The following is a 23,403-nucleotide window of genomic DNA, read 5'->3' on the forward strand; positions in this document are numbered from 1 at the left end:
GCACTGGGAGGGATGAGTTCCTTCACACAGGAAGCATTTTGAAGCTATCATTACAAACAAAGGCCTCTCCATCAAGTATTAAATACATTTCAATCAGTATGTTCAATACTGCACATTATTGCATATAGCTTTTTTATGAATTGGAACATTACGGTTTCTTTTTCTATTAATACCAACGTCTGCCAGGCTTTTATTACTCGAGTCCGACTTGTACTTTAATTTTAAGGACTCATGACATGACTTGACTTGAGCACCAATGACTCGGACTCGTGCATTAACTGCATTCGGACTCGTGAATTGGAGACGAGGACTCGGATTTTTTTCTTTATTTTTTGAAACATGCCATAATAATTTGGCATAAAATATTATATACGTAAATTTTTATACTAATTTTGTGCAAGAGAAAAATCACCTATTCATACGTCATGTTCAGGAACAAACTAACGTTAACGGCGCTAAAATGCCTGGAGAGACGCCGCTAGGATTGTCCACTTTGCTTATACAGACTTCTCGTGCAGTGGGAAAAAATGCACTGCTGTGTGTTCCATATGTAGAAGAACTATCGAGGAGACGACGGGGACGACCTCGAACTTCAATCGTCGTTTGGTAAGACTCCACCCAGAGAAGGAAGTGACGCGCTATGTTCATTGCTCTGTTGATAGTGGGCGGGGCTTGCTGAGCGATGAACAAGCTTTTTATCTGTAGCCTATTGACTAAAACGGGGCAGTCGAGCAGGAACGTTAGTCCAACACAGCAGCAGAGACGCTTTCACATAAAGGCAGCAACACTCACTGTCAAATGGTGCGGGTGGAGCCTTGTTCTCTGAATCGACTTGAAATTTTCTTTAATGACTCGGACTCGAACACTGGAGACTTGAGCTTTAGTGACTCGACTACAACACTGATGTCTGCTCAACATTTCATGTGAACACGTTTAATAGAAAAATAGTCGATGTGTTGAATATTCATTATTTCTCCTGCTGTATATGAAACGGTTCTGTTTTTAAATACCGACCATGTCTGAAATATATTTTAAGATTATTTCTGTCGTACAAATTTGTATGAAGATGAACTCGACTTGGTGATCAGGTGTCGGGTTCGACTTGTTAATCTTGCCTTGGGTATCTTCCTACGATGATGGAGCCAGTTCTGTACACGCAAGCCAGTTTACTTTGCTAGCCAAGTAAATATCATGCTTTAGTTCAGTTTCTGGATCGCTACATACAGTAACATAGCAAAGTGGATATAAGCCAAATCAATTCAGTTTATAATTCGATATTATAATTAGCTCAGCTCCTGCACAACAGTCAGAACAAAATCTCATCTCATCTCATCATCTCTAGCCGCTTTATCCTGTTCTACAGGGTCGCAGGCAAGCTGGAGCCTATCTCAGCTGACTACGGGTGAAAGGCGGGGTACACCCTGGACAAGTCGCCAGGTCATCACAGGGCCGACACATAGACACAGACAACCATTCACACTCACATTCACACCTACGGTCAATTTAGAGTCACCAGTTAACCTAACCTGCATGTCTTTGGACTGTGGGGGAAACCGGAGCACCCGGAGGAAACCCACGCGGATACGGGGAGAACATGCAAACTCCGCACAGAAAGGCCCTCGCCGGCCACGGGGCTCGAACCCGGACCTTCTTGCTGTGAGGCGACAGCGCTAACCACTACACCGCCGTGCCGCCCCAGAACAAAACCTTTAAATGAAATTTTTTTCCTTTTTGATATAACCAGACTTTAAAATGCTTGAGAAACATTCTGGCCTGAGTTTCCCCAAAAGCATCGCAGCACAAAAATCATCATTAAATGGTAGAGCGAGTATCACAATGAACACTCTCTCTCCTAGTTAAGATGCTCTTAGCGTTAAGAGGCTTTTGGGAAACCCATCCCAATTCAGTAAAGTCTGTAGATCTGCACGATACGTCAGTAGAAAAAGGTCAATGCTTCCCCAGATTTTCTAAAAACACCACCATCAGGTTAAAGCGTCTTTGCTTTACCTTTCACTGGTGCGCCGTCCATAATCTCGTACTTGGCGATGGTTTCGTTTTCATGATACACGCTGGGTCCTGTGCCTGTTGTCTCTCGCTTTAGGATATCGACCTCCATGTGCTTGATTTTTACCCTCACCAGAAGGAAGTAGATCTTCCCCACGATCACGTCTTTCAAGTGATATCTACACACGACAAATAAAAGTGGATTTCTCAAATCCCTGATCACTTAAAGGTCTTAGCGGCTATAACTTGCTGTAATATTTATTTATATTCTAAGGAAAAGTGAAAGCTGAAAGGGAAAGCGTGGCTCGTACTTGGATTTGTTGTACTCGAACTCGATATGCAGACAGTCTTCGATGCCGACCTCCATCTTGATAGACGAGTTTAATTCGGGATACGTGCAAAGCGTGTGCACTACGATATCCATTTCCTTGGTGATGTCGCTCAGTCTACGGCTTATCGTCGCACGAAGGAAGTACCTACGAGCAAACAAAACAAAGGTGCACATCACGCACACACCGTAGCGCTGGAATAAAAACAAATCCTCATCGCGTCGAATTAGTGGAGCTTTCAGCTTGCAGGGTGTCACTGAAATAACAGGACAGGCAAACCATTTTACTGTATCGTTATACAGATAAAAAAAAAAATAAAAGGATTAGGTATGTACAATGCTTAAACAAACCTGAAGAACCATTACTCTCCTTATCAGTTTGGTAAAATAAAATACCTTCACACTACAGACAAGGTTTCTTTGAGCAATGTTGGTCACTGCAGTTTTCCCATACTACTAAGATCTGAAGAATAAAACACAACAAAGAGCGCTGTTATAGGAAAATAATCAACACCTCGGTGGTGTAACATGACCACATGTGGAGTTACTATCACCTCCAGAAGTTGATTATTTTCCAAAACCAGGACATCCTCAAGTGTTTTAGTCCTTTTATACTACAGCAAGGTAGTTCTTGTTTTCACTTCAGGTAGAACATTTACAAAAAGTAACACAGCACCATCTCTCTCTCTCTCTCTCTCTCAAAGTGAACAACAAATACAGCTCGTCATGTTCCTCGGAAACTGCAAAACAAAAAGCCGCCTGTCCTGAAGACTTTCCCACGACAGAAAACTTCAATTTAAAACCTCAACTCTGACTGTTACAAACACTGAAACTGGAGACTCCTTTCAAAAATGATAAATACACGTCTCTTTGTCGAAAACCTCAACATAATTACTTTTTATCCATTCATGTGGCGCGTCCTCGATACATGGTGAGAAGGTGTCGATTCGTTTTCTCTAACAGCAGTATATTCAAGTGTCACTTCATAGCGACTTTCTGGTTTCTCAGTAACAGGACAAGCTCTGTTTTTGTCATCAACTTTAGAAGAGAAATAAAGAGTAGCTGATATAGAAACGAGTGTTTATTGCTGATATAACGCAAGCGATAATAGGAGCTAACTTGCTTCAGGGACATTCCACATCACTGAATGTAACAAGCATGGTTTTCCCCAAAGCGTTTTAGCGTATCGGGCCCGATATACTTAGTCGCTTTAGTTAAAATCCGATACGCTTAGATTTATTTCCTACCCACAAGTAACTAGATACATAGGAGAGCAAATACAGTTAGGGCCATAAATATTTGGACAGAGACATTTTTCTAATTTTGGTTCTGTACATAACCACAATGAATTTTGAACAAAACAATTCAGATGCAGTTGAAGTTCAGACTTTCAGCTTTAATTCAGTGGGTTGAACAAAATGATTGCATAAAAATGTGAGGAACTAAAGCATTTTTTAAACACAATCCCTTCATTTCAGGGGCTCAAAAGTAATTGGACAAATGAAATAATTGTAAATAAAATGTTCATTTCTAATACTTGGTTGAAAACCCTTTGTTGGCAATGACTGCCTGAAGTCTTGAACTCATGGACATCACCAGACGCTGTGTTTCCTCCTTTTTAATGCTCTGCCAGGCCTTTACTGCAGCGGTTTTCAGTTGCTGTTTGTTTGTGGGCCTTTCTGTCTGAAGTTTAGTCTTTAACAAGTGAAATGCTGCTCAATTGGGTTGAGCTCAGGTGACTGACTTGGCTATTCAAGAATATTCCACTTCTTTGCTTTAATAAACTCCTGAGTTGCTTTGGCTTTATGTTTTGGGTCATTGTCCATCTGTATTATGAAACGCCGACCAATCAGTTTGGCTGCATTTGAGCACACAGTATGTCTCTGAATACCTCAGAATTCATCCGGCTGCTTCTGTCCTATGTCACATCATCAATAAACACTAGTGACCCAGTGCCACTGGCATCCATGCATGCCCAAGCCATCACACTGCCTCCGCCGTGTTTTACAGATGATGTGGTATGCTTTGGATCATGAGCTGTACCACGCCTTCGCCATAGCCATACTTTTTTCTTTCCATCATTCTGGTAGAGGTTGATCTTGGTTTCATCTGTCCAAAGAATGTTCTTCAGCCAGAACTGTGCTGGCTTTTTTAGATGTTTTTTTTAGCAAAGTCCAATCTAGCCTTTTTATTCTTGCACCATGCAGTGAACCCGTATTTAAGATTGTTTTGGGGGCCTTTTCCACCTTTATTGGATAGGACAGTGTAGAGACAGGAAATGAGCAGGAGAGAGATCGGGAAATGACCTCAGGTCGGAATCGAACCCGGGTCCCCGGATTTATGGTATGGCGCCTTATCCACCTGAGCCACGACGCCCCGAACCCTCTGTATTTACTTTCATGCAGTCTTCTCTTTATGGTAGATTTGGATATTGCTACGCCTACCTCCTGGAGAGTGTTGTTCACTTGGTTGGCTGTTGTGAAGGGGTATCCACTCTTCACCATGGAAATTATTCTGCGATCATCCACCACTGTTGTCTTCTGTGGGCGTCCAGGTCTTTTTGCATTGATGAGTTCACCAGTGCTTTCTTTCTTTCTTTCTTTCTTTCTTTCTTTCTTTCTCAGGATGTACCAAACTGTAGATTTTGCCACTCCTAATATTGTAGCAATTTCTCAGATGGGTTTTTTTCTGTTTTCGCAGCTTAAGGATGGCTTGTTTCACCTGCATGGAGAGCTCCTTTGACCGCATGTTTTCTTCACAGCAAAATCTTCCAAATGCAAGCACCACACCTCAGATCAACTCCAGGCCTTTTATCTGCTTAATTGAGAATGACATAATGAAGGAATTGCCCACACCTGCCCATGAAATAGCCTTTGAGTCAATTGTCCAATTACTTTTGGTCCCTTTAAAAACAGGGTGGCACATGTTAAGGAGCTGAAACTCCTAAACCCTTCATCCAATTTTAATGTGGATACCCTCAAATGAAAGCTGAAAGTCTGGACTTTATGTCCCTGTACATTATATAACTACAACCTGAATATGTTTCAGTAAACAGGTAAAAAAAAAAATTGTGTCAGTGTCCAAATATATATGGACCTAACTGTAACAGATCCATTTACATACTGATTGATATTTGTGTTAAACAAGCGCTCTTTTTTTTCCCAATGTTTGTGTTGATTCTGTCAAAGTAATATGTCCACATGGTATGATGTAAACAAACTAATCTGTTGGCTATGTCAAGATCACGTGTTCAAACCGTCCAATAAAAATATCAAAAGGAAACGTCAGACATCCCGGAATTTTCCGATTCATTACAAGCGATCTCATTGGCTGCCGATGTTGTCCCCCACCAGACGGACAAAGCCGACTGATTTTAATCACAAAAAGTTTGACCTCGTCTATTATCATTCATGAACGTGTTAATAAGTACATCATCTTTCTGCAAACTTAAATGCATGAAATAAGTTTTATTTTCCTTTAAATATGTTTTAATCTTAATCTAGTCCATTTAATAAAGTGCCAAAATTTAAACTTTATAATATGCAGTTGCCTTACTTTTCTTTTCAGTGTATCTTAGTTATACATATATTACAGTAATTGCATCAGAAACATTCTAAATCATTACAGTTATAGTAATACAGCAACTTATTTTAAGCTGGCAGGTCTTAGGTTCAGATCCCTTTGTGATCAACAGGAGGTCATGATGATCGATTCTCTTCATTGGATTGCATAAGATGGAGCAAACCACTGTTCATGCACATTTTTGTTACAACACTACTTGATCATAGGTAATTAAGGGATCCCCGTAGATTTTCAATCTATCGTATACTTCAGTAATCTATAACAGAACAGTTTAACTTGCATGTTGAACTTTAAGGTGAAATTTAAAATGTGTATACATTAATACTATTTAGGTCAGAAATCACTAAAGCACTGGTAAAATCGATCCTATAATCCTGTATCGAAAACCTCTGAGAGACCCTGAAAATGCACCTGAGAGCATCGATTTTCAAAAAATTTTCCGAGGGGGCATGCCCCCGGACCCCCCTAGTTTCGTTTTGCGCCATTAGTGCTCAATTGTCTGTGTTTTATCATGCCAGAATTTAGGGCTTTAATTTTTTTCTGGGGAAAACACTGAACAAGGAACTGATTTAAACAGATAGATCAGGTGAAAATTCAATTTCAATCTGAATTGCTTGAAACTGCGCTCACTGAATGCAGAACATCATACTTTTTACAGAATTAAAATATCTTTATCCGTTCTTGAGATATTACAAATCAAAGATTGAAAAAAATGGCTTAATTTTTATTACACTGCTGTAATATTCCGTCTGAGGATCACATGGTCCAAAATGGGCCTCATTAACCAGTGAGATCGAATGTTTTTTTCTTAATAGCTTTTCTATTTTTCCAAGATATTTATATGGAAATTGGCAGGCACATAGATGGTTAAATACTGAATACAAAGTTTTAAAAAATTAGTAAAAACAAATTATGCAAATTCATATTTAATTAGTAGTAATTATGCTAATCAGGTGAAATTGTTAAATCTGTACACTCAATAAAAAGTAATAAAAGATTATTTCTAATCCCCTCTTTGTGCTCTGTAGGGCTTTGTATTTCTCAAAAGTAGGGCCTACTAGTGTTTATATGAAAGAATATAAATGATAATATTCACAGCTTTCAAGGCGAACCTCGAAAAAACTGTGTGATCCACATCCAATAAACAATTCACATTAACTGAACTGAAATTGACACTCACGTTTCTGGCTTTTTTATAATCTCATTCTGACCACTAAGATCTCAATATTTTTTCATCAAAACAACTACAGTTATATTCTAAAATAGTTATTAATTTACATGAATCAGTTCAATTTGAAAAATTAAGTAGGTAAAGCTATGAAAACTCACTTCAAAGTCTCCCGTGAATCATAACATCAAAACTAGCAGACGAAAAATTTTGCTGAATCCTTCATCAGAAACAGTGAGAGAACATCCCTATAAAAGTTCTGATTGAACAAGTAATCCATCAGAAAATGGAAACCGATCAGGAGAGAGAGAGAGAGAGAGAGAGAGAGAGCCTGACCGCTTTCCCGTGACTCAAAAAAGCACCTGCAGTTTCCCCGACGTCCCGCGAGCAGACAGTGAACTCTGTTGTACCGACTTCAACCTGCTGTTACTCCCAAAGTACTGAACAGATTTTAACCAGATACATTTCTTTGGAAAGCAGAAATTATAAACTTTTTACTGATAGTATTCATGATAGAAAATATTCAAGAGTTAAGCAATGACAGAGTTGGAAACTTAGATGAGCGTCTGCATGCACAATTTTCACAGGTTTGATGTGCCACTACTGTGGTATAATAGGGGCGGCACGGTGGCGTAGTGGTTAGCACAGTTGCCTCACAGCAAGAAGGTTCCGGGTTCAAACCCAGCGGCCGGCGAGGGCCTTTCTGTGTAGAGTTTGCATGTTCTCCCCGTGTCTGCGTGGGTTTCCTCCAGGTGCTCTGGTTTCCCACAAAGACATGCAGTTAGGTTGACGTGGGGCGACCTTGGGCTGAGGTGCCCTTGAGCAAGGTACCGAACCCCTGACTGCTCCCCCGGCGCTCTGGTGTGGCTGCCCACTCCTCTGAGTGTGTGCGTGTGTTCACTGCTTCAGATGGGTTAAATGCAGAGGATGAATTTCACTGTGCTTGAAGTGTGCATGTGACAAATAAAGGTTTCTTCTTCTTAAGAGGAATAAAATACTTCAGATGTGCTGTTATTGGAACATTTTCATCTTTGTTGTTGTAACAGTAATTCCCTTTGTGTCTGGGGGTATCATATCACCAGTGTTGCCAACTTGCACAGTTTGTTGCAAGATTTGGAGACTTTTTAAGCACCTTTTCAAATTTAGTGGCTTTCTTGAAGTCAGTATGGCTCTCCAGCTCACATCATAGCTGCTGATATACGAGTTGAGAGAGCAGTTTCAATCAACTCACCATTACGGATTGCCGCTGTTCTCAACGATCATTCCCAATAACTAGCTTAGATTAGATAAAACTTGATTGATCCCTTTGGGCGATCAATAAAGGAAATTAAGATTCCAGCAGCATCATTACAGATAAACAGAGAAAATAAATAGAGAACTTCTAGATGATAATAATAATAATAATAATAGGTTCAATTTATATAGCACCTTTCTAAAACCCAAGGACGCTTTACAATAGACAGGAAAAAAAAAAAGTCCACCAAATAGGGGTCAGGATGTAATTCCAGTGGTGTAGCAGCCACAGTCCCACCAAAAGGTGCACGAAAACAAGTCCCACACCACCAGCACAGCCACCGCGCCGCCGCCAGCAACATCGCTCAAACACCACGCCATGGATCCACAAAGCGAGCACAGAAGCACTGCCACGCAGAGCGCTGGTGTGTCCCAAACCGCCTGCCCAGCCGCGGCGACGTCACCGAGCAACATCGCCTGCAACATCGCCTGCAACATCACGCCAAGCATTAAAGCACAGAGTGCTGGACAACCACGATGTTAAAATGAGCAACGAGCTCACTGCAGTCCACAGCTGGGAGCAGAGGCATCGCCCACAGCGAACCAAGGCCTGGAGGGAACCGACACCCAAAACTGAGTCCGGAGCTACACCACAACCGGCGGACAAAACACTCAAACAAACATCAAACTACACAAACACACAGAAAAAATAAAAAAGTAAAAATAAAAAAGAGAAAATAAAATAAAGCTCTGGTGAGATAAATTAAAATAAATTATTTACATATACAAATATAAAAAGAATAAGATATGGGGAAGGGGGGCAGCAGGAAAGATATTGCACTTTATCCGGTATTGCTTATTGTTAGGCTAGGCTACTGCTCCTTCCCGTCCTCTGTCCTCCTGTTATCCCTCCTCCCCCTCAGAGAGGAGTTGTACAGTCTGATGGCGTGAGGGACAAAGGAGTTTTTGAGTCTGTTCGTCCTGCACTTGGGAAGGAGCATTCTGTCACTGAACAGGCTCCTCTGGTTGCTGATGACAGTGTGCAGAGGGTGACTGGCATCGTCCATGATGTTCAATAGTTTGTCCATAGACCTCTTCTCTGCCACCGTCACCAGAGAGTCCAGCTTCATGCCGACCACAGAGCCGGCACACCTGATCAGTTTGTCCAGCCTGGATGTGTCCTTCTTGGATGTGCTGCCCCCCCAGCACACCACAGTGTAAAACAGGACACTGGCGACCACAGACTGATGGAACATCCACAGGAGTTTCCTGCAGCCGTTAAAGGACCGCAGCCTCCTGAGGAAGTATAGCCTGCTCTGTCCCTTCCTGTATAAGTGTTTGGTGTTGCAAGTCCAGTCCAGCTTGCTGTCCAGCCACAGCCTGAGTTACTTGTAGGAATCCACAGCCTCCACCTCGACTCCCTCGATCAGAACTGGTCGTGACCTTGGTCTGGACCTCCCGTCAATGACCAGCTCCTTGGTCTTCGAGGTGTTGAGCTGCAGACGGTTCCTGTTGCACCACACAGCAAAGTCCCTCACCAGGCTCCTATACTCCTTCTCTCTGTCATCACTGATACACCCAACGATGGCTGTGTCATCGGCAAACTTCTGAATGTGACACAGCTCAGAGTTGTAGCAGAAGTCCGCAGTGTACAGGGTAAAGAGAAGAGGGGCCAGCACCGTGCCCTGGGGTGCTCCGGTGCTGCTAATTACAGTGTCAGACATGATGTCCTTCAGCCTGACGTACTGCAGTCTGTCAGTGAGGTAGCTGGAGATCCAGGTGACCAGGCAGGGGTCCACTCGCATCCTGTTCAGTTTGTCCTGAAGCAATAGGGGCTGGATAGTGTTGAAGGCACTTGAGAAGTCCAAGAAAAGGATCCTCACTGTGCCATTTCCCTTATCCAGATGCGAGTGGGCTCGGTGTAGCAGGTAGAGGTTGGCGTCTTCCACACCGACACCTGCCCGGTACACAAACTGCAGACAGTCCTGGGCATGTTGTACCTGGGGTCTGAGGAGGCTGAGGAAGAGCCGCTCCAACGTCTTCATCAGATGTGAAGTGAGTGCCACCGGTCGGAAGTCGTTCAGCTCGCTGGGCCGATTCTTTTTGGGAACTGGAACGATACATGATGTCTTCCAGAGGATTGGCACTCTCCCCAGCTGCAGGCTAAGGTTAAAGATGCGGTTCAGCAGCACAGGTCTTCAGTAGTCGGGGACACACCTTATCCAGGCCTGCTGCTTTCCTGGGGTGAAGCTTCCTCAGTTGACCTCTAAGCTGGTCTGCAGTAATGCATGGAGGAGTCCGTGTTGAGGTGGGAGATGAGGGGGAGGAGGGGGCTGCTGTGATGACTGGGGGGGAGGTGTGTTGAGGGAAGAAGGAGAGATGGCTGCAGTGAGGGGGAGGGTGTGGGGACGTGGGCTGGTTGAACCGGTTGAAGTCGTCATTCAGCTCGTTCACCCTCTCCACTGTCCCCTCAATGACTGGTCTTTGTATTGTGGCCTGTGATGGTTTTCACACCTTCCCAGACCTCCCTCATGCTGTTCTCCTTCAGCTCCTACTCCACCTTTCTCCTGTAGCTGTCCTTAGCTTCCCTCACCCAGCGTTTTACCTCCTGCTGTGCTGCTTTCATCGCCTCCCTATCCCTGCTCTTGAAGGCAGCCTTCTTCCTGTTGAGGACAGCTTTGACTTCCTGTGTTACCCATGACTTGTTAGGGTAACACCATACAGTCTTAGTGGGGGGAGACCACGTCTGCACAGAAGTTAAGGTAATCCGTCAGACAGTGTGTCAGCCCCTCTATGTCCTTGCAGTGTGGGCTAAGCAGCACATCCCAGTCCATGATGTCATAGCAGTTCCTGAGGGCATCTTCCATTTCAGGGGACCACCTCCTGATGGAGCTAGTTGTTGCAGGCTGCCTTTGAACCAGGGGGGGTGTACTTCAGCTGTAGATGAGCCAGGTTGTGGTCAGACTTCCATAGTGGGGGGAGGGGTGTGGCTCTATATGCATCCCTCACATTAACATACAGCAAGTCAATTGTCCTGTTGTTCCTTGTTGGACAATCCACAGCCTGGTAAAAAGCAGCCAAAGTAGAATCCAAGGTAGCGTGATTAAAGTCCCTAAAAATGATGATAAATGCCTCAGGGTGCTGTGTCTGCAGCCTTGCTGGGACAGAGTGAATCCTCTCACATGCAGCGGCTGCGTCTGTCCTCGGAGGGATGTAAACACAGATGGTGATCACGTGACTGAACTCCCTCAGCAGATAATATGGCCGCAGGCTAACAGCTAGCAGCTCCAAGTCCGGGCAACATAAAACTGTCTTGACAGAGATATGTCCCAGGTTACACCAGTGGTTGTTAACATAAATGATGAGTCCCCCACCTTTGCTTTTCCCGCACGTGTTAGTGTCTCTGTCGGCTCTCACAGAATCCCCGCAGGTCCACGTTAGCATCCGGTACAAGGTGTGTTAGCCATGTCTCCATAAAGATAAATAAGCTGCTCTCCCAGTAAATCCTAGTTGTTCAGAGCGGAAAGCTTGTCGACTTTATTCAGCAGCAAGTTCACATTCCCCAAGATAACGGAGGAAATGGATGGTTTGTAGCGCCGCCAGTTGTCCGCTAGCCTAGCCTTTAGCTAAGCTCCAGCCTTGCAGCCCCTGGGTTTCGTCCTCAGGGCCAGCAGCTCCTCTCTCGAATAAGTGAGAAAACTGGCTCCTGGTTGCGTGTTGAAGTTAAATATATCTATGTTATATAGTAAAACACACTATGTCTTCGTAAGAAGAGCAGAAAAGTAAAAAAAAAAAAGGTGGGAAAAAAAAAGAGGTTTAAAGAGCTAAAAACTACAGAGCTACTGGAGAGGCAGCCGTCTCACACAGTGCCCATACTAATCACTGATCCCCACTGTTTGTCCCACCTACAATCTGTATAGAAATGACAGTATTTTCTAAATGCGTATACAGTAGGTCTAATTTGTGCACCATGTCATGACCAAAAATGACTTCTGTAAAAAATAATCTAGCATTTTCTACTCTGATTTAGAAAAAAACAAACAAAAAAAACGTTACTATATTCTAGATGAAAATCTTTGTGTACCTGAATTTGTGATTTGGTATGCCAGGCCTCAACGTTAACTTTTGACACCTTAAATGGCCTCAATTTTTTTTTTACCCCCCTTGAATTTCCTTTCGCCCTAAAATTTTGCGGTGTTTCAGCAAGTTTTCAAGTACACGGTTCAAAGCAATACTGATTTGTTTCCTAGGGATTTAATTGAGTTATTTAGACAAAAGTACGTTTTTTAAAAACATTTATCTCTGCAACAGAACAACAAGACAAATCCTGAAAACATGAAACATAAATCAATATCATACACAAGACTTGCATATGGTACTAGTACACACTTTGTTTTGCCTAGCAATATTGCAAAGATTAATTATAAAACTAAAAACATTATAAAACAGGAGTCTGTACTGCAGTACTGTCTTATCATTCAGTTTGCCACTGCATTTAGGAGGAAATTAAACAACCTGTCCTCCTCATCTACACCAGTTTCCTGTGCAGCCTCTGGAAATTGTGGGCGCCGTTCACGCCGTCCCTCCGTCCACCATAAGTGGACTGCCCTCTCAGCATGATATGCATCAAGCTCCGGGCCCTGGAGAGCAGGGGTTATCGACCTTTTCTGCTTTGAGGCCCACCTATTCATATTTGTAACGAGTCGGGACCCATTAAAAAAGATCCCCAATTATTTTGGCTCATGTATTCTATTAGAATCTAATAATCTACTGTAAAGTGTATTAATGGGATGCAACAGCACTCCCTGTTACAGATGGGAATTTAAATAAATGCAGTAAAAACAAACCGTTTTCAATTGTATTTAAAACTGTATGGATGTATTAGAAGCCAAACCATGCATGCAGGTCATTCTCAGTCAAAAGGGATTAATGATCCAGAAGTGGAGTCCGGTCCATTAACACAAGAACTTATTGCCATGTTTGTGTACACAGCAAACAAGCAAATTATTAAAACTGTGTGTGTATGCACGTGCACGCTGTGCATCCGTTCTCTGTGTGCGATCTCTCTGCGTATGTGCATGTATACACACGTGTGTGCTCTGTGTCTGTTCCCTGTGCACGTACGCAGTGTGTGCGTGGGCAGAGATGCACATTCTCTGCGTGTATATGTGCGTGTTCTCTCTGCGTGCTCTCTGCATCCGTGCATATGTATACGCGCATACGCTGTGTGTGCGTCCATTCTCTGCATATGTATGTATGTATGTATGTATGTATACGCGCGCGTGCGGTCTGTGCATCTGTTCTCTGTGTATGTGCAGGCATATGCGCACACGTAGTCTGTGTATCCATTCTCTGTGTACGCGTGTGGGTGCATGCGCACGCAGTCTGTGCATCCGTTCTCTGCGTGTGTGTATACACGCGCGTGCGGTCTGTGTGTCCGTTCTCTCCGTGTGTACGTGCATATATGCGCGTGCAGTCTGTGTGTCTGTTCTCTGTGTGCGTATACGCGCATGGTCTATGTATCCGTTCTCTGCATGCATGCGTATGCGCGTGGTCTGTGCCTCCGTTCGCTGCGTGTGCGTACGTAAGTACATATACACGTGCGCGCGGTCTGTGCGTCCTTTCTCTGCGCGCGCGCGCGGGGTCTGTGCGTCCTTTCTCTGCGCGCGCGCGGTCTGTGCGTCCTTTCTCTGCGCGCGCGGGGTCTGTGCGTCCTTTCTCTGCGCGCGCGCGCGGTCTGTGCGTCCTTTCTCTGCGCGCGCGCGCGCGCGGTCTGTGCGTCCTTTCTCTGCGCGCGCGCGCGGTCTGTGCGTCCTTTCTCTGCGCGCGCGCGCGGTCTGTGCGTCCTTTCTCTGCGCGCGCGCGCGGTCTGTGCGTCCTTTCTCTGCGCGCGCGCGCGGTCTGTGCGTCCTTTCTCTGCGCGCGCGCGGTCTGTGCGTCCTTTCTCTGCGCGCGCGCGGTCTGTGCGTCCTTTCTCTGCGCGCGCGCGGTCTGTGCGTCCTTTCTCTGCGCGCGCGCGGTCTGTGCGTCCTTTCTCTGCGCGCGCGCGGTCTGTGCGTCCTTTCTCTGCGCGCGCGGTCTGTGCGTCCTTTCTCTGCGCGCGCGCGGTCTGTGCGTCCTTTCTCTGCGCGCGCGCGGTCTGTGCGTCCTTTCTCTGCGTGCCTGCGTAGTCGGGGTGTCGTGGGGCGTTTTTGTTGTCGTGGGGCGTCCCAGTCACATCACTGTTCATCATTCATATTCGGGCTCCACACTGGAAATTTGTCAGCCATCACAAAATCGTGTGTGTGTGTTTGTGTGTGTGTGTGTGTGTGTGTGTGAGTGACCTTAGTTTCACGTTGTGGCCGGTGTAGGACTCGTACGGCTTCTCCACATGAGAGAACTCGAAGTCGAAAGACTGGGAGCTGGAAAGTTCTCCAGGTCGGGCCAGATCCTTCACCAGGGACACAAACTCATGGTGGTTCCCTCTGTCATAGTACAGCTCTACACACACACACACACACACTGCGGCTACTACAAGAGATAGACGGTGGATAAGGAGAGAGTGAAAGGAGGAGATCTCTCACCGATCTGGCCAAGGAACTCGATTTTGATGCCGTAATGTTCGAGTCTCTTCCCCGGGTTTTTCAGGGTGATGTTTACTTTACCGCTCACCGTCTCACCGTCGAGGAAAAGGAAATATTTCTCCTTTCTGCCATCATCACTCTTCTGCTCGACTTTTTTTCTCGTCTCGGCATCATTCAGCACGAGGTCAATATCCGCGCTCTGGCCAAAGCCGAACAAACTCATCACGCTTCCTCTCGGTCCCTGTGTCCCTGTCTGTATGTCCCTGTGTCCCTGGTTCTCTTGCAAAACACTTGTAGCACGGAAGGTCTGACCGAGCTGTGAACCTACCTGCAAGCAAAGAAAACTAATAAACACCAGTTGTAAATATACTGTACTGATATACACACTTTCAAGTGTTTGTTGTGTGTGAGAGAGAGAGAGAGAGTTTGTGCACTTGCTGTGAGTGAGTGTGTGTGTGAGAGTGTGTGAGTTTGTTGAGAGAGTGTTGTGTGTGTGTTGTGTTTATTGTGTGTGTTTGTTGTGAGAGTGTGTTGTGTTTATTGTGTGTGTTTGTTGTGAGAGTGTGTTGTGTTTGTTGTGTGTGTTTGTTGTGTGTGTTGTGAGAGTGTGTTTGTTGTGTGTGTTGTGAGAGTGTGTTTGTTGTGTGTGTGTTGAGAGTGTGTTTGTTGTGTGTGTGTTGAGAGTGTGTTTGTTGTGTGTGTGTTGAGAGTGTGTTGTGTGTGTGTGTTTGTTGTGTGTGTGTGTGTGTTGTGAGAGTGTGTTTGTTGTGTGTGTGTGTGTGTTGTGAGAGTGTGTTTGTTGTGTGTGTGTGTGTTGTGAGAGTGTGTTTGTTGTGTGTGTGTGTGTTGTGAGAGTGTGTTTGTTGTGTGTGTGTGTGTTGTGAGAGTGTGTTTGTTGTGTGTGTGTGTGTGTTGTGAGAGTGTGTTTGTTGTGTGTGTGTGTGTGTTGTGAGAGTGTGTTTGTTGTGTGTGTGTGTTGTGAGAGTGTGTTTGTTGTGTGTGTGTGTTGTGAGAGTGTGTTTGTTGTGTGTGTGTGTTGTGTGTGTTTGTTGTGTGTGTGTGTTGTGTGTGTTGTGAGAGTGTGTTTGTTGTGTGTGTTGTGAGAGTGTGTTTGTTGTGTGTGTTGTGAGAGTGTGTTTGTTGTGTGTGTTGTGAGAGTGTGTTTGTTGTGTGTGTGTTGAGAGTGTGTTTGTTGTGTGTGTGTTGAGAGTGTGTTGTGTGTGTGTTGTGAGAGTGGGTTTGTTGTGTGTGTTGTGAGAGTGTGTTTGTTGTGTGTGTGTTGAGAGTGTGTTTGTTGTGTGTGTGTTGAGAGTGTGTTGTGTGTGTGTTGTGAGAGTGTGTTGTGTGTGTGTTGTGAGAGTGTGTTTGTTGTGTGTGTGTGTGCTGTGAGTGTGTTTGTTGTGTGTGTGTGTGTTGTGAGAGTGTGTTTGTTGTGTGTGTGTGTGTTGTGAGAGTGTGTTTGTTGTGTGTGTGTGTGTTGTGAGAGTGTGTTTGTTGTGTGTGTGTTGTGAGAGTGTGTTTGTTGTGTGTGTGTTGTGAGAGTGTGTTTGTTGTGTGTGTTGTGAGAGTGTGTTTGTTGTGTGTGTTGTGAGAGTGTGTTTGTTGTGTGTGTGTTGAGAGTGTGTTTGTTGTGTGTGCTGTGAGAGTGTGTTTGTTGTGTGTGTTGTGAGAGTGTGTTTGTTGTGTGTGTTGTGAGAGTGTGTTTGTTGTGTGTGTGTTGAGAGTGTGTTGTGTGTGTGTTGTGAGAGTGTGTTTGTTGTGTGTGTTGAGAGTGTGTTGTGTGTGTGTTGTGAGAGTGTGTTTGTTGTGTGTGTTGTGAGAGTGTGTTTGTTGTGTGTGTTGTGAGAGTGTGTTTGTTGTGTGTGTGTTGAGAGTGTGTTTGTTGTGTGTGTGTTGAGAGTGTGTTTGTTGTGTGTGTGTTGAGAGTGTGTTGTGTGTGTGTTGTGAGAGTGTGTTTGTTGTGTGTGTGTGTGTTGTGAGAGTGTGTTTGTTGTGTGTGTGTGTGTTGTGAGAGTGTGTTTGTTGTGTGTGTGTGTTGTGAGAGTGTGTTTGTTGTGTGTGTGTGTGTGTTGAGAGTGTGTTTGTTGTGTGTGTGTGTTGTGAGAGTGTTTGTTGTGTGTGTGTGTTGTGAGAGTGTGTTTGTTGTGTGTGTGTGTGTTGTGAGAGTGTGTTTGTTGTGTGTGTGTGTGTTGTGAGAGTGTGTTTGTTGTGTGTGTGTGTGTGTGTGTGTGTGTTGTGAGAGTGTGTTTGTTGTGTGTGTGTTGAGAGTGTGTTTGTTGTGTGTGTGTTGAGAGTGTGTTGTGTGTGTGTGTTGTGAGAGTGTGTTTGTTGTGTGTGTGTGTGTTGTGAGAGTGTGTTTGTTGTGTGTGTGTGTGTGTGAGAGTGTGTTTGTGTGTGTGTGTGTGTTGTGAGAGTGTGTTTGTTGTGTGTGTGTGTGTGTGAGAGTGTGTTTGTTGTGTGTGTGTGTGTTGTGAGAGTGTGTTTGTTGTGTGTGTGTGTGTTGTGAGAGTGTGTTTGTTGTGTGTGTGTGTGTTGTGAGAGTGTGTTTGTTGTGTGTGTGTGTGTGTGTGTGTTTGTTGTGTGTGTGTGTGTGTGTGTGTGTTTGTTGTGTGTGTGTGTGTGTGTTGTTGTGTGTGTGTTGAGAGTGTGTTTGTTGTGTGTGTGTTGAGAGTGTGTTGTGTGTGTGTGTGAGAGTGTTGTTGTGTGTGTGTGTGTGTGTGTGTTGTGAGAGTGTGTTTGTTGTGTGTGTGTTGTGAGAGTGTGTTTGTTGTGTGTGTGTGTGTGAGAGTGTGTTTGTTGTGTGTGTGTGTGTGAGAGTGTGTTTGTTGTGTGGTGTGTGTGTTGTGAGAGGTGTTTGTTGTGTGTGTGTGTGTGTGAGAGTGTGTTTGTTGTGTGTGTGTGTGTTGTGAGAGTGTGTTTGTTGTGTGTGTGTGTGTTGTGAGTGTGTTTGTTGTGTGTGTGTGTGTTGTGAGAGTGTGTTTGTTGTGTGTGTGTGTTGTGAGGTGTGTGTTGTGTGTGTGTGTGTGTTGGGTGTGTGTGTTGTGTGGTGTGGTGTTGAGAGTGTGTTTGTTGTGTGTGTGTGTGTGTGGGAGTGTGTTTGTTGTGTGTGTGTGTGTTGAGTGGTGTGTTGTGTGTGTGTGTGTGTGTGTGTTGTGGAGTGTGTTTGTTGTGTGTGTGTGAGAGTGTGTTTGTTGTGTGTGTGTGAGGTGTGTTTGTTGTGTGTGTGTGAGAGTGTGTTGTGTGTGTGTTGTGAGAGTGTGTTTGTTGTGTGTGTGTGTGTGTGTTGTGGAGTGTGTGTTGTGTGTGTGTGTGTGTGTTGTGAGAGTGTGTTTGTTGTGTGTGTGTGTGTTGTGAGTGTGTTTGTTGTGTGTGTGTGTGTTGTGAGAGTGTGTTTGTTGTGTGTGTGTGTGTTGTGAGGTGTGTTTGTTGTGTGTGTGTGTGTGTGAGCAGTGTGTTTGTTGTGTGTGTGTTGTGAGAGTGTGTTTGTTGTGTGTGTGTTGAGGTAGTGTGTTTGTTGTGTGTGTGTTGAGAGTGTGTTTGTTGTGTGTGTGTTGAGAGTGTGTTGTGTGTGTGTTGAGAGTGTGTTTGTTGTGTGTGTGTTGAGAGTGTGTTGTGTGTGTGTGTGTGTGTGTGTTTGTTGTGTGTGTGTGTGTGTGTGGTGAGTGTGTTTGTTGTGTGTGTGTGAGAGTGTGTTTGTTGTGTGTGTGTTGAGAGTGTGTTGTGTGTGTGTTGTGAGAGTGTGTTTGTTGTGTGTGTTGAGAGTGTGTTGTTGTGTGTGTGTTGGAGTGTGTTGTGTGTGTGTGTGAGAGTGTGTTTGTTGTGTGTGTGTGTGTTGTGAGAGTGTGTTTGTTGTGTGTGTGTGTGTGTGAGGTGTGTTTGTTGTGTGTGTGTGTGGTGTGTGGGTGGTGTTGTTGTGTGTGTGTGTGTTGTGAGGTGTGTTGTTGTGTGTGTGGTGTGTGAGGTGTGTTTGTTGTGTGTGTGTGTGTGTGGGTGTGTGTTGTGTGTGTGTGTGTTGTGGTGTGTGTTTGTGTGTGTGTGTGGAGAGGTGTTTGTTGTGTGTGTGTTGAGAGTGGTTTGTTGGTGTGTGTGAGGTGTGTTGGTGTGTGTGTGTTGAGAGTGTGTTTGTTGTGGTGTGTTGAGGGGTGTGTGGTGTGTGTGTGTGTGTGTGTGTTTGTTGTGTGTGGGTGTGGGTGTGTGTGGTGTGTGGTGGTGAGTGTGTTGTTGTGTGTGTGTTGAGAGTGTGTTGTGTGGGTGTGTGGAGTGTGTTGTGTGTGTGGTGTGAGTGTGTGTGTGTTGTGTGTGTGTTGAGAGGTGTTTGTTGTGTGTGTGTTGAGAGTGTGTTGTGTGTGTGTTGTGAGAGTGTGTTTGTTGTGTGTGTGTGTGTTGAGAGTGTGTTTGTTGTGTGTGTGTGTGTGTGTTGTGAGAGTGTGTGTTTGTTGTGTGTGTGTGTGTTGTGAGAGTGTGTTTGTTGTGTGTGTGTGTGTTGTGAGAGTGTGTTTGTTGTGTGTGTGGTGTTGTGAGAGTGTGTTTGTTGTGTGTGTGTGTGTGTTGAGAGTGTGTTTGTTGTGTGTGTGTGTGTTGTGAGAGTGTGTTTGTTGTGTGTGTGTGTGTTGTGGAGTGTGTTTGTTGTGTGTGTGTGTGTTGTGAGGTGTGTTTGTTGTGTGTGTGTGTGTTGTGAGAGTGTGTTTGTTGTGTGTGTGTGTGTTGTGAGAGTGTGTTTGTTGTGTGTGTGTGTTGTGAGAGTGTGTTTGTTGTGTGTGTGTGTGTGTGAGAGTGTGTTGTTTGTGTGTGTATTGTTGTGGTGTGTGGTGTGTGTGTGTGTTGTGAGTGTGTTTGTTGTGTGTGTGTGAGGTGTGTTTGTTGTGTGTGTGTTGAGAGTGTGTTTGTTGTGTGTGGGTGTGTGTTGTGTGTGTGTGTGTGTGTGTGTGTGGTGTGGTGAGTGTGTTTGTTGTGTGTGTGTTGAGAGTGTGTTGTTGTGTGTGTGTTGAGGTGTGTTGTGTGTGTGTTGTGGGTGTGTTTGTTGTGTGTGTGGTTGAGAGTGTGTGTTGTGTGTGTGTTGAGAGTGTGTTGTGTGTGTGTTGTGAGAGTGTGTTTGTTGTGTGTGTGTGTGTTGTGAGAGTGTGTTTGTTGTGTGTGTGTGTGTGTGTTGTGAGAGTGTGTTTGTTGTGTGTGTGTGTGTGTGTTGTGAGAGTGTGTTTGTTGTGTGTGTGTGTGTTGTGAGAGTGTGTTTGTTGTGTGTGTGTGTGTTGTGGAGTGTGTTTGTGTGTGTGTGTGTTGTGAGGTGTGTTTGTTGTGTGTGTGTGTGTTGTGAGAGTGTGTTTGTTGTGTGTGTGTGTTGTGAGAGTGTGTTTGTTGTGTGTGTGTGTGTTGTGAGAGTGTGTTTGTTGTGTGTGTGTGTGTTGTGAGAGTGTGTTTGTGTGTGTGTGTGTGTTGTGAGAGTGTGTTTGTTGTGTGTGTGTGTGTTGTGAGAGTGTGTTTGTTGTGTGTGTGTGTGTGTGAGAGTGTGTTTGTGTGTGTGTGTGTTGTGAGAGTGTGTTGTTGTGTGTGTGTGTGTGGGTGTGTTGTGTGTGTGTGAGTGTGTGTTGTGTGTGTGTTGTGAGGTGTGTTTGTTGTGTGTGTGTGTGTTGTGGGTGTGTTTGTTGTGTGTGTGTGTGTGTGTTGTGAGAGTGTGTTTGTTGTGTGTGTGTGTGTTGTGAGGTGTGTTTGTTGTGTGTGTGTGTGTTGTGAGAGTGTGTTGTTGTGTGTGTGTGTTGTGAGGTGTGTTGTGTGTGTGTGTGTGTTGTGAGAGTGTGTTTGTTGTGTGTGTGTTGTGAGAGTGTGTTTGTTGTGTGTGTGTGTGTTGTGAGGGTGTGTTTGTTGTGTGTGTGTGTGTTGTGAGAGTGTGTTGGTTGTGTGTGTGTGTGTTGTGAGTGTGTTTGTTGTCGTGTGTGTGTGTTGTGAGAGTGTGTTTGTTGTGTGTGTGTGTGTTGTGAGAGTGTGTTTGTTGTGTGTGTGTGTTGTGAGAGTGTGTTTGTTGTGTGTGTGTGTTGTGAGAGTGTGTTTGTTGTGTGTGTGTGTGTGTTGAGAGTGTGTTGTGTGTGTGTGTGTGTGGTGTGTGGTGTGTTTGTTGTGTGTGGTGGAGTGTGTTTGTTGTGTGTGTGTGAGTGTGTGTGTGTGTGTTGTGGAGTGTGTTTGTTGTGTGTGTGTGTGTTGTGAGAGTGTGTTTGTTGTGTGTGTGTGTGTGTTGAGAGTGTGTTTGTTGTGGTGTGTGTGTGTGTGTGTGTTGTGAGTGTGTTGTTGTGTGTGTGTGTGTGTGTGTTGTGTGTGTGTGTGTGTGTGTGTTTGTTGTGTGGGTGTGTGTGTGTGTGTGTTGTGAGTGTGTTTGTTGTGTGTGTGTTGAGAGTGTGTTTGTTGTGTGTGTGTGTGTGTGTGTGTGTGTGTGTGTTGTGAGAGTGTGTTTGTTGTGTGTGTGTTGAGAGTGTGTTTGTTGTGTGTGTGTGTGTGTGTGTGTGTGTTGTGAGTGTGTTTGTTGTGTGTGTGTTGAGAGTGTGTTTGTTGTGTGTGTTGAGAGTGTGTTGGGTGTGTGTGTGAGAGTGTGTTTGTTGTGTGTGTGTGTGTTGTGAGGTGGTTGTTGTGTGTGTGTGTGTTGTGAGAGTGTGTTTGTTGTGTGTGTGTGTGTTGTGAGAGTGTGTTTGTGTGTGTGTGGTGTGTTGTGGGAGTGTGTTTGTTGTGTGTGTGTGTGTTGTGAGAGTGTGTTTGTTGTGTGTGTGTGTGTTGTGAGAGTGTGTTGTTGTGTGTGTGTGTGTTGTGGGTGTGTGTTGTGTGTGTGTGTGTGGGTGTGTTGTTGTGTGGTGTGTGTTGTGGGGTGTGTGTGTGTGTGTGTGTGTGGAGGTGGTTGTGTGTGTGGTGTGTGTGTGTGTGTGTGGGTGTGTGTGTGTGTGTGTTGAGAGTGTGTTTGTTGTGTGTGTGTTGGGGGTGTGGTGTGGGGGTGTTGTGGGGTGTGGTTGTGGTGTGTGTTGTGAGAGTGTGTTTGTTGTGTGTGTTGTGAGAGTGTGTTTGTTGTGTGTGTGTGAGAGAGTGTGTGTTGTGTGTGTGTGGGAGTGTGTTTGTGTGGTGTGGGTTGTGAGGTGTGTGTGTTGTGTGTGTGGGGGAGTGTGTTTGTTGGTGTGTGTTGTGAGGTGTGTGTGTGTGTGTGTGTTGGGTGTGTGTGTGTGTGGGGGTTGTGAGAGTGTGTTTGTGGGGGGTGTTGTGGGGTGTGTGTGTGGTGTGTGTTGTGAGAGTGTGTTGTGTGTGTGTGTGTTGTGAGAGTGTGTTTGTTGTGTGTGTGTGTTGTGAGAGTGTGTTGTTGTGTGTGTGTGTGTTGTGAGAGTGTGTTTGTGTGTGTGGGTGTGTGTTGTGAGAGTGTGTTTGTTGTGTGTGTGTGGTGTGTGAGAGTGTGTTGTTGTGTGTGTGTGTGTGTTGTGAGAGTGTGTTTGTTGTGTGTGTGTGTGGTGTGAGTGTGTTTGTTGTGTGTGTGTGTGTTGGAGTGTGTTTGTGTGTGTGTGTGTTGTGAGAGTGTGTTTGTTGTGTGTGTGTGTGTTGTGAGAGTGTGTTTGTTGTGTGTGTGTGTGTTGTGAGAGTGTGTTGTTGTGTGTGTGTGTGTTGTGAGAGTGTGTTTGTTGTGTGTGTGTGTGTTGTGAGAGTGTGTTTGTTGTGTGTGTGTGTGTTGTGAGAGTGTGTTTGTTGTGTGTGTGTGTGTGAGAGTGTGTTTGTTGTGTGTGTGTGTGGTTGTGAGAGTGTGTTTGTTGTGGTGTGTGTGTTGTGAGAGTGTGTTTGTTGTGGTGTGTGTGTTGTGAGAGTGTGTTTGTTGTGTGTGTGTGTGTGTTGTGAGAGTGGTGTTTGTTGTGGTGTGTGTGTGTGTGAGAGTGTGTTTGTTGTGTGTGTGTGTGTTGTGAGAGTGTGTTTGTTGTGTGTGTGTGTGTTGTGAGAGTGTGTTTGTTGTGTGTGTGTGTTGTGAGAGTGTGTTTGTTGTGTGTGTGTGTGTTGTGAGAGTGTGTTTGTTGTGTGTGTGTGTGTGTTGTGAGAGTGTGTTTGTTGTGTGTGTGTGTGTGTGAGAGTGTGTTTGTTGTGTGGTGTGTGGTTGTGAGAGTGTGTTTGTTGTGTGTGTGTGTGTGAGAGTGTGTTTGTTGTGTGTGTGTGTGTTGTGAGAGTGTGTTTGTTGTGTGTGTGTGTGTGTTGTGAGAGTGTGTTTGTTGTGTGTGTGTGTTGTGAGAGTGTGTTTGTTGTGTGTGTGTGTGTGTTGTGAGAGTGTGTTTGTTGTGTGTGTGTGTGTTGTGAGGTGTGTTTGTTGTGTGTGTGTGTGTGTGAGAGTGTGTTGTTGTGTGTGTGTGTGTGTGTGTGGTGTGTGTGTGTGTGTGTGTGTGTGTGTTGTTGAGTGTGTGTTTGTTGTGTGTGTGTGTGTGTGTGGTGTGTTTGTTGTGTGTGGGTGTGTGTTGTGGGGTGTGTTTGTTGTGTGTGTGTGTGTTGTGAGAGTGTGTTTGTTGTGTGTGTGTGGTGTTGTGCGAGTG

At 44.9% G+C, this 23,403-nt stretch overlaps 1 protein-coding gene across 1 annotated transcript in view; it reads right to left on the reverse strand.

Annotated features, from left to right (window-relative positions):
- vps26b (VPS26, retromer complex component B) overlaps positions 1 to 23,403 on the reverse strand; it is a 46,464-nt gene that overhangs the window by 5,825 nt on the left and 17,236 nt on the right. Inside the window, exons 2-5 of the mRNA XM_060943799.1 lie at positions 14,879 to 15,206; positions 14,639 to 14,795; positions 2,316 to 2,480; positions 2,008 to 2,183 (exon numbers count right to left, since the gene is read on the reverse strand). Coding sequence (XP_060799782.1) covers positions 2,008 to 2,183; positions 2,316 to 2,480; positions 14,639 to 14,795; positions 14,879 to 15,101 — 721 coding nt within the window. The 5' untranslated portion in view covers positions 15,102 to 15,206. The remainder of the gene's footprint in view (positions 1 to 2,007; positions 2,184 to 2,315; positions 2,481 to 14,638; positions 14,796 to 14,878; positions 15,207 to 23,403) is intronic.

The sequence above is a fragment of the Neoarius graeffei genome, chromosome 17 (assembly GCF_027579695.1).
Source record: "Neoarius graeffei isolate fNeoGra1 chromosome 17, fNeoGra1.pri, whole genome shotgun sequence".
In the NCBI taxonomy this organism is placed as follows: Eukaryota; Metazoa; Chordata; class Actinopteri; order Siluriformes; family Ariidae; genus Neoarius; species Neoarius graeffei.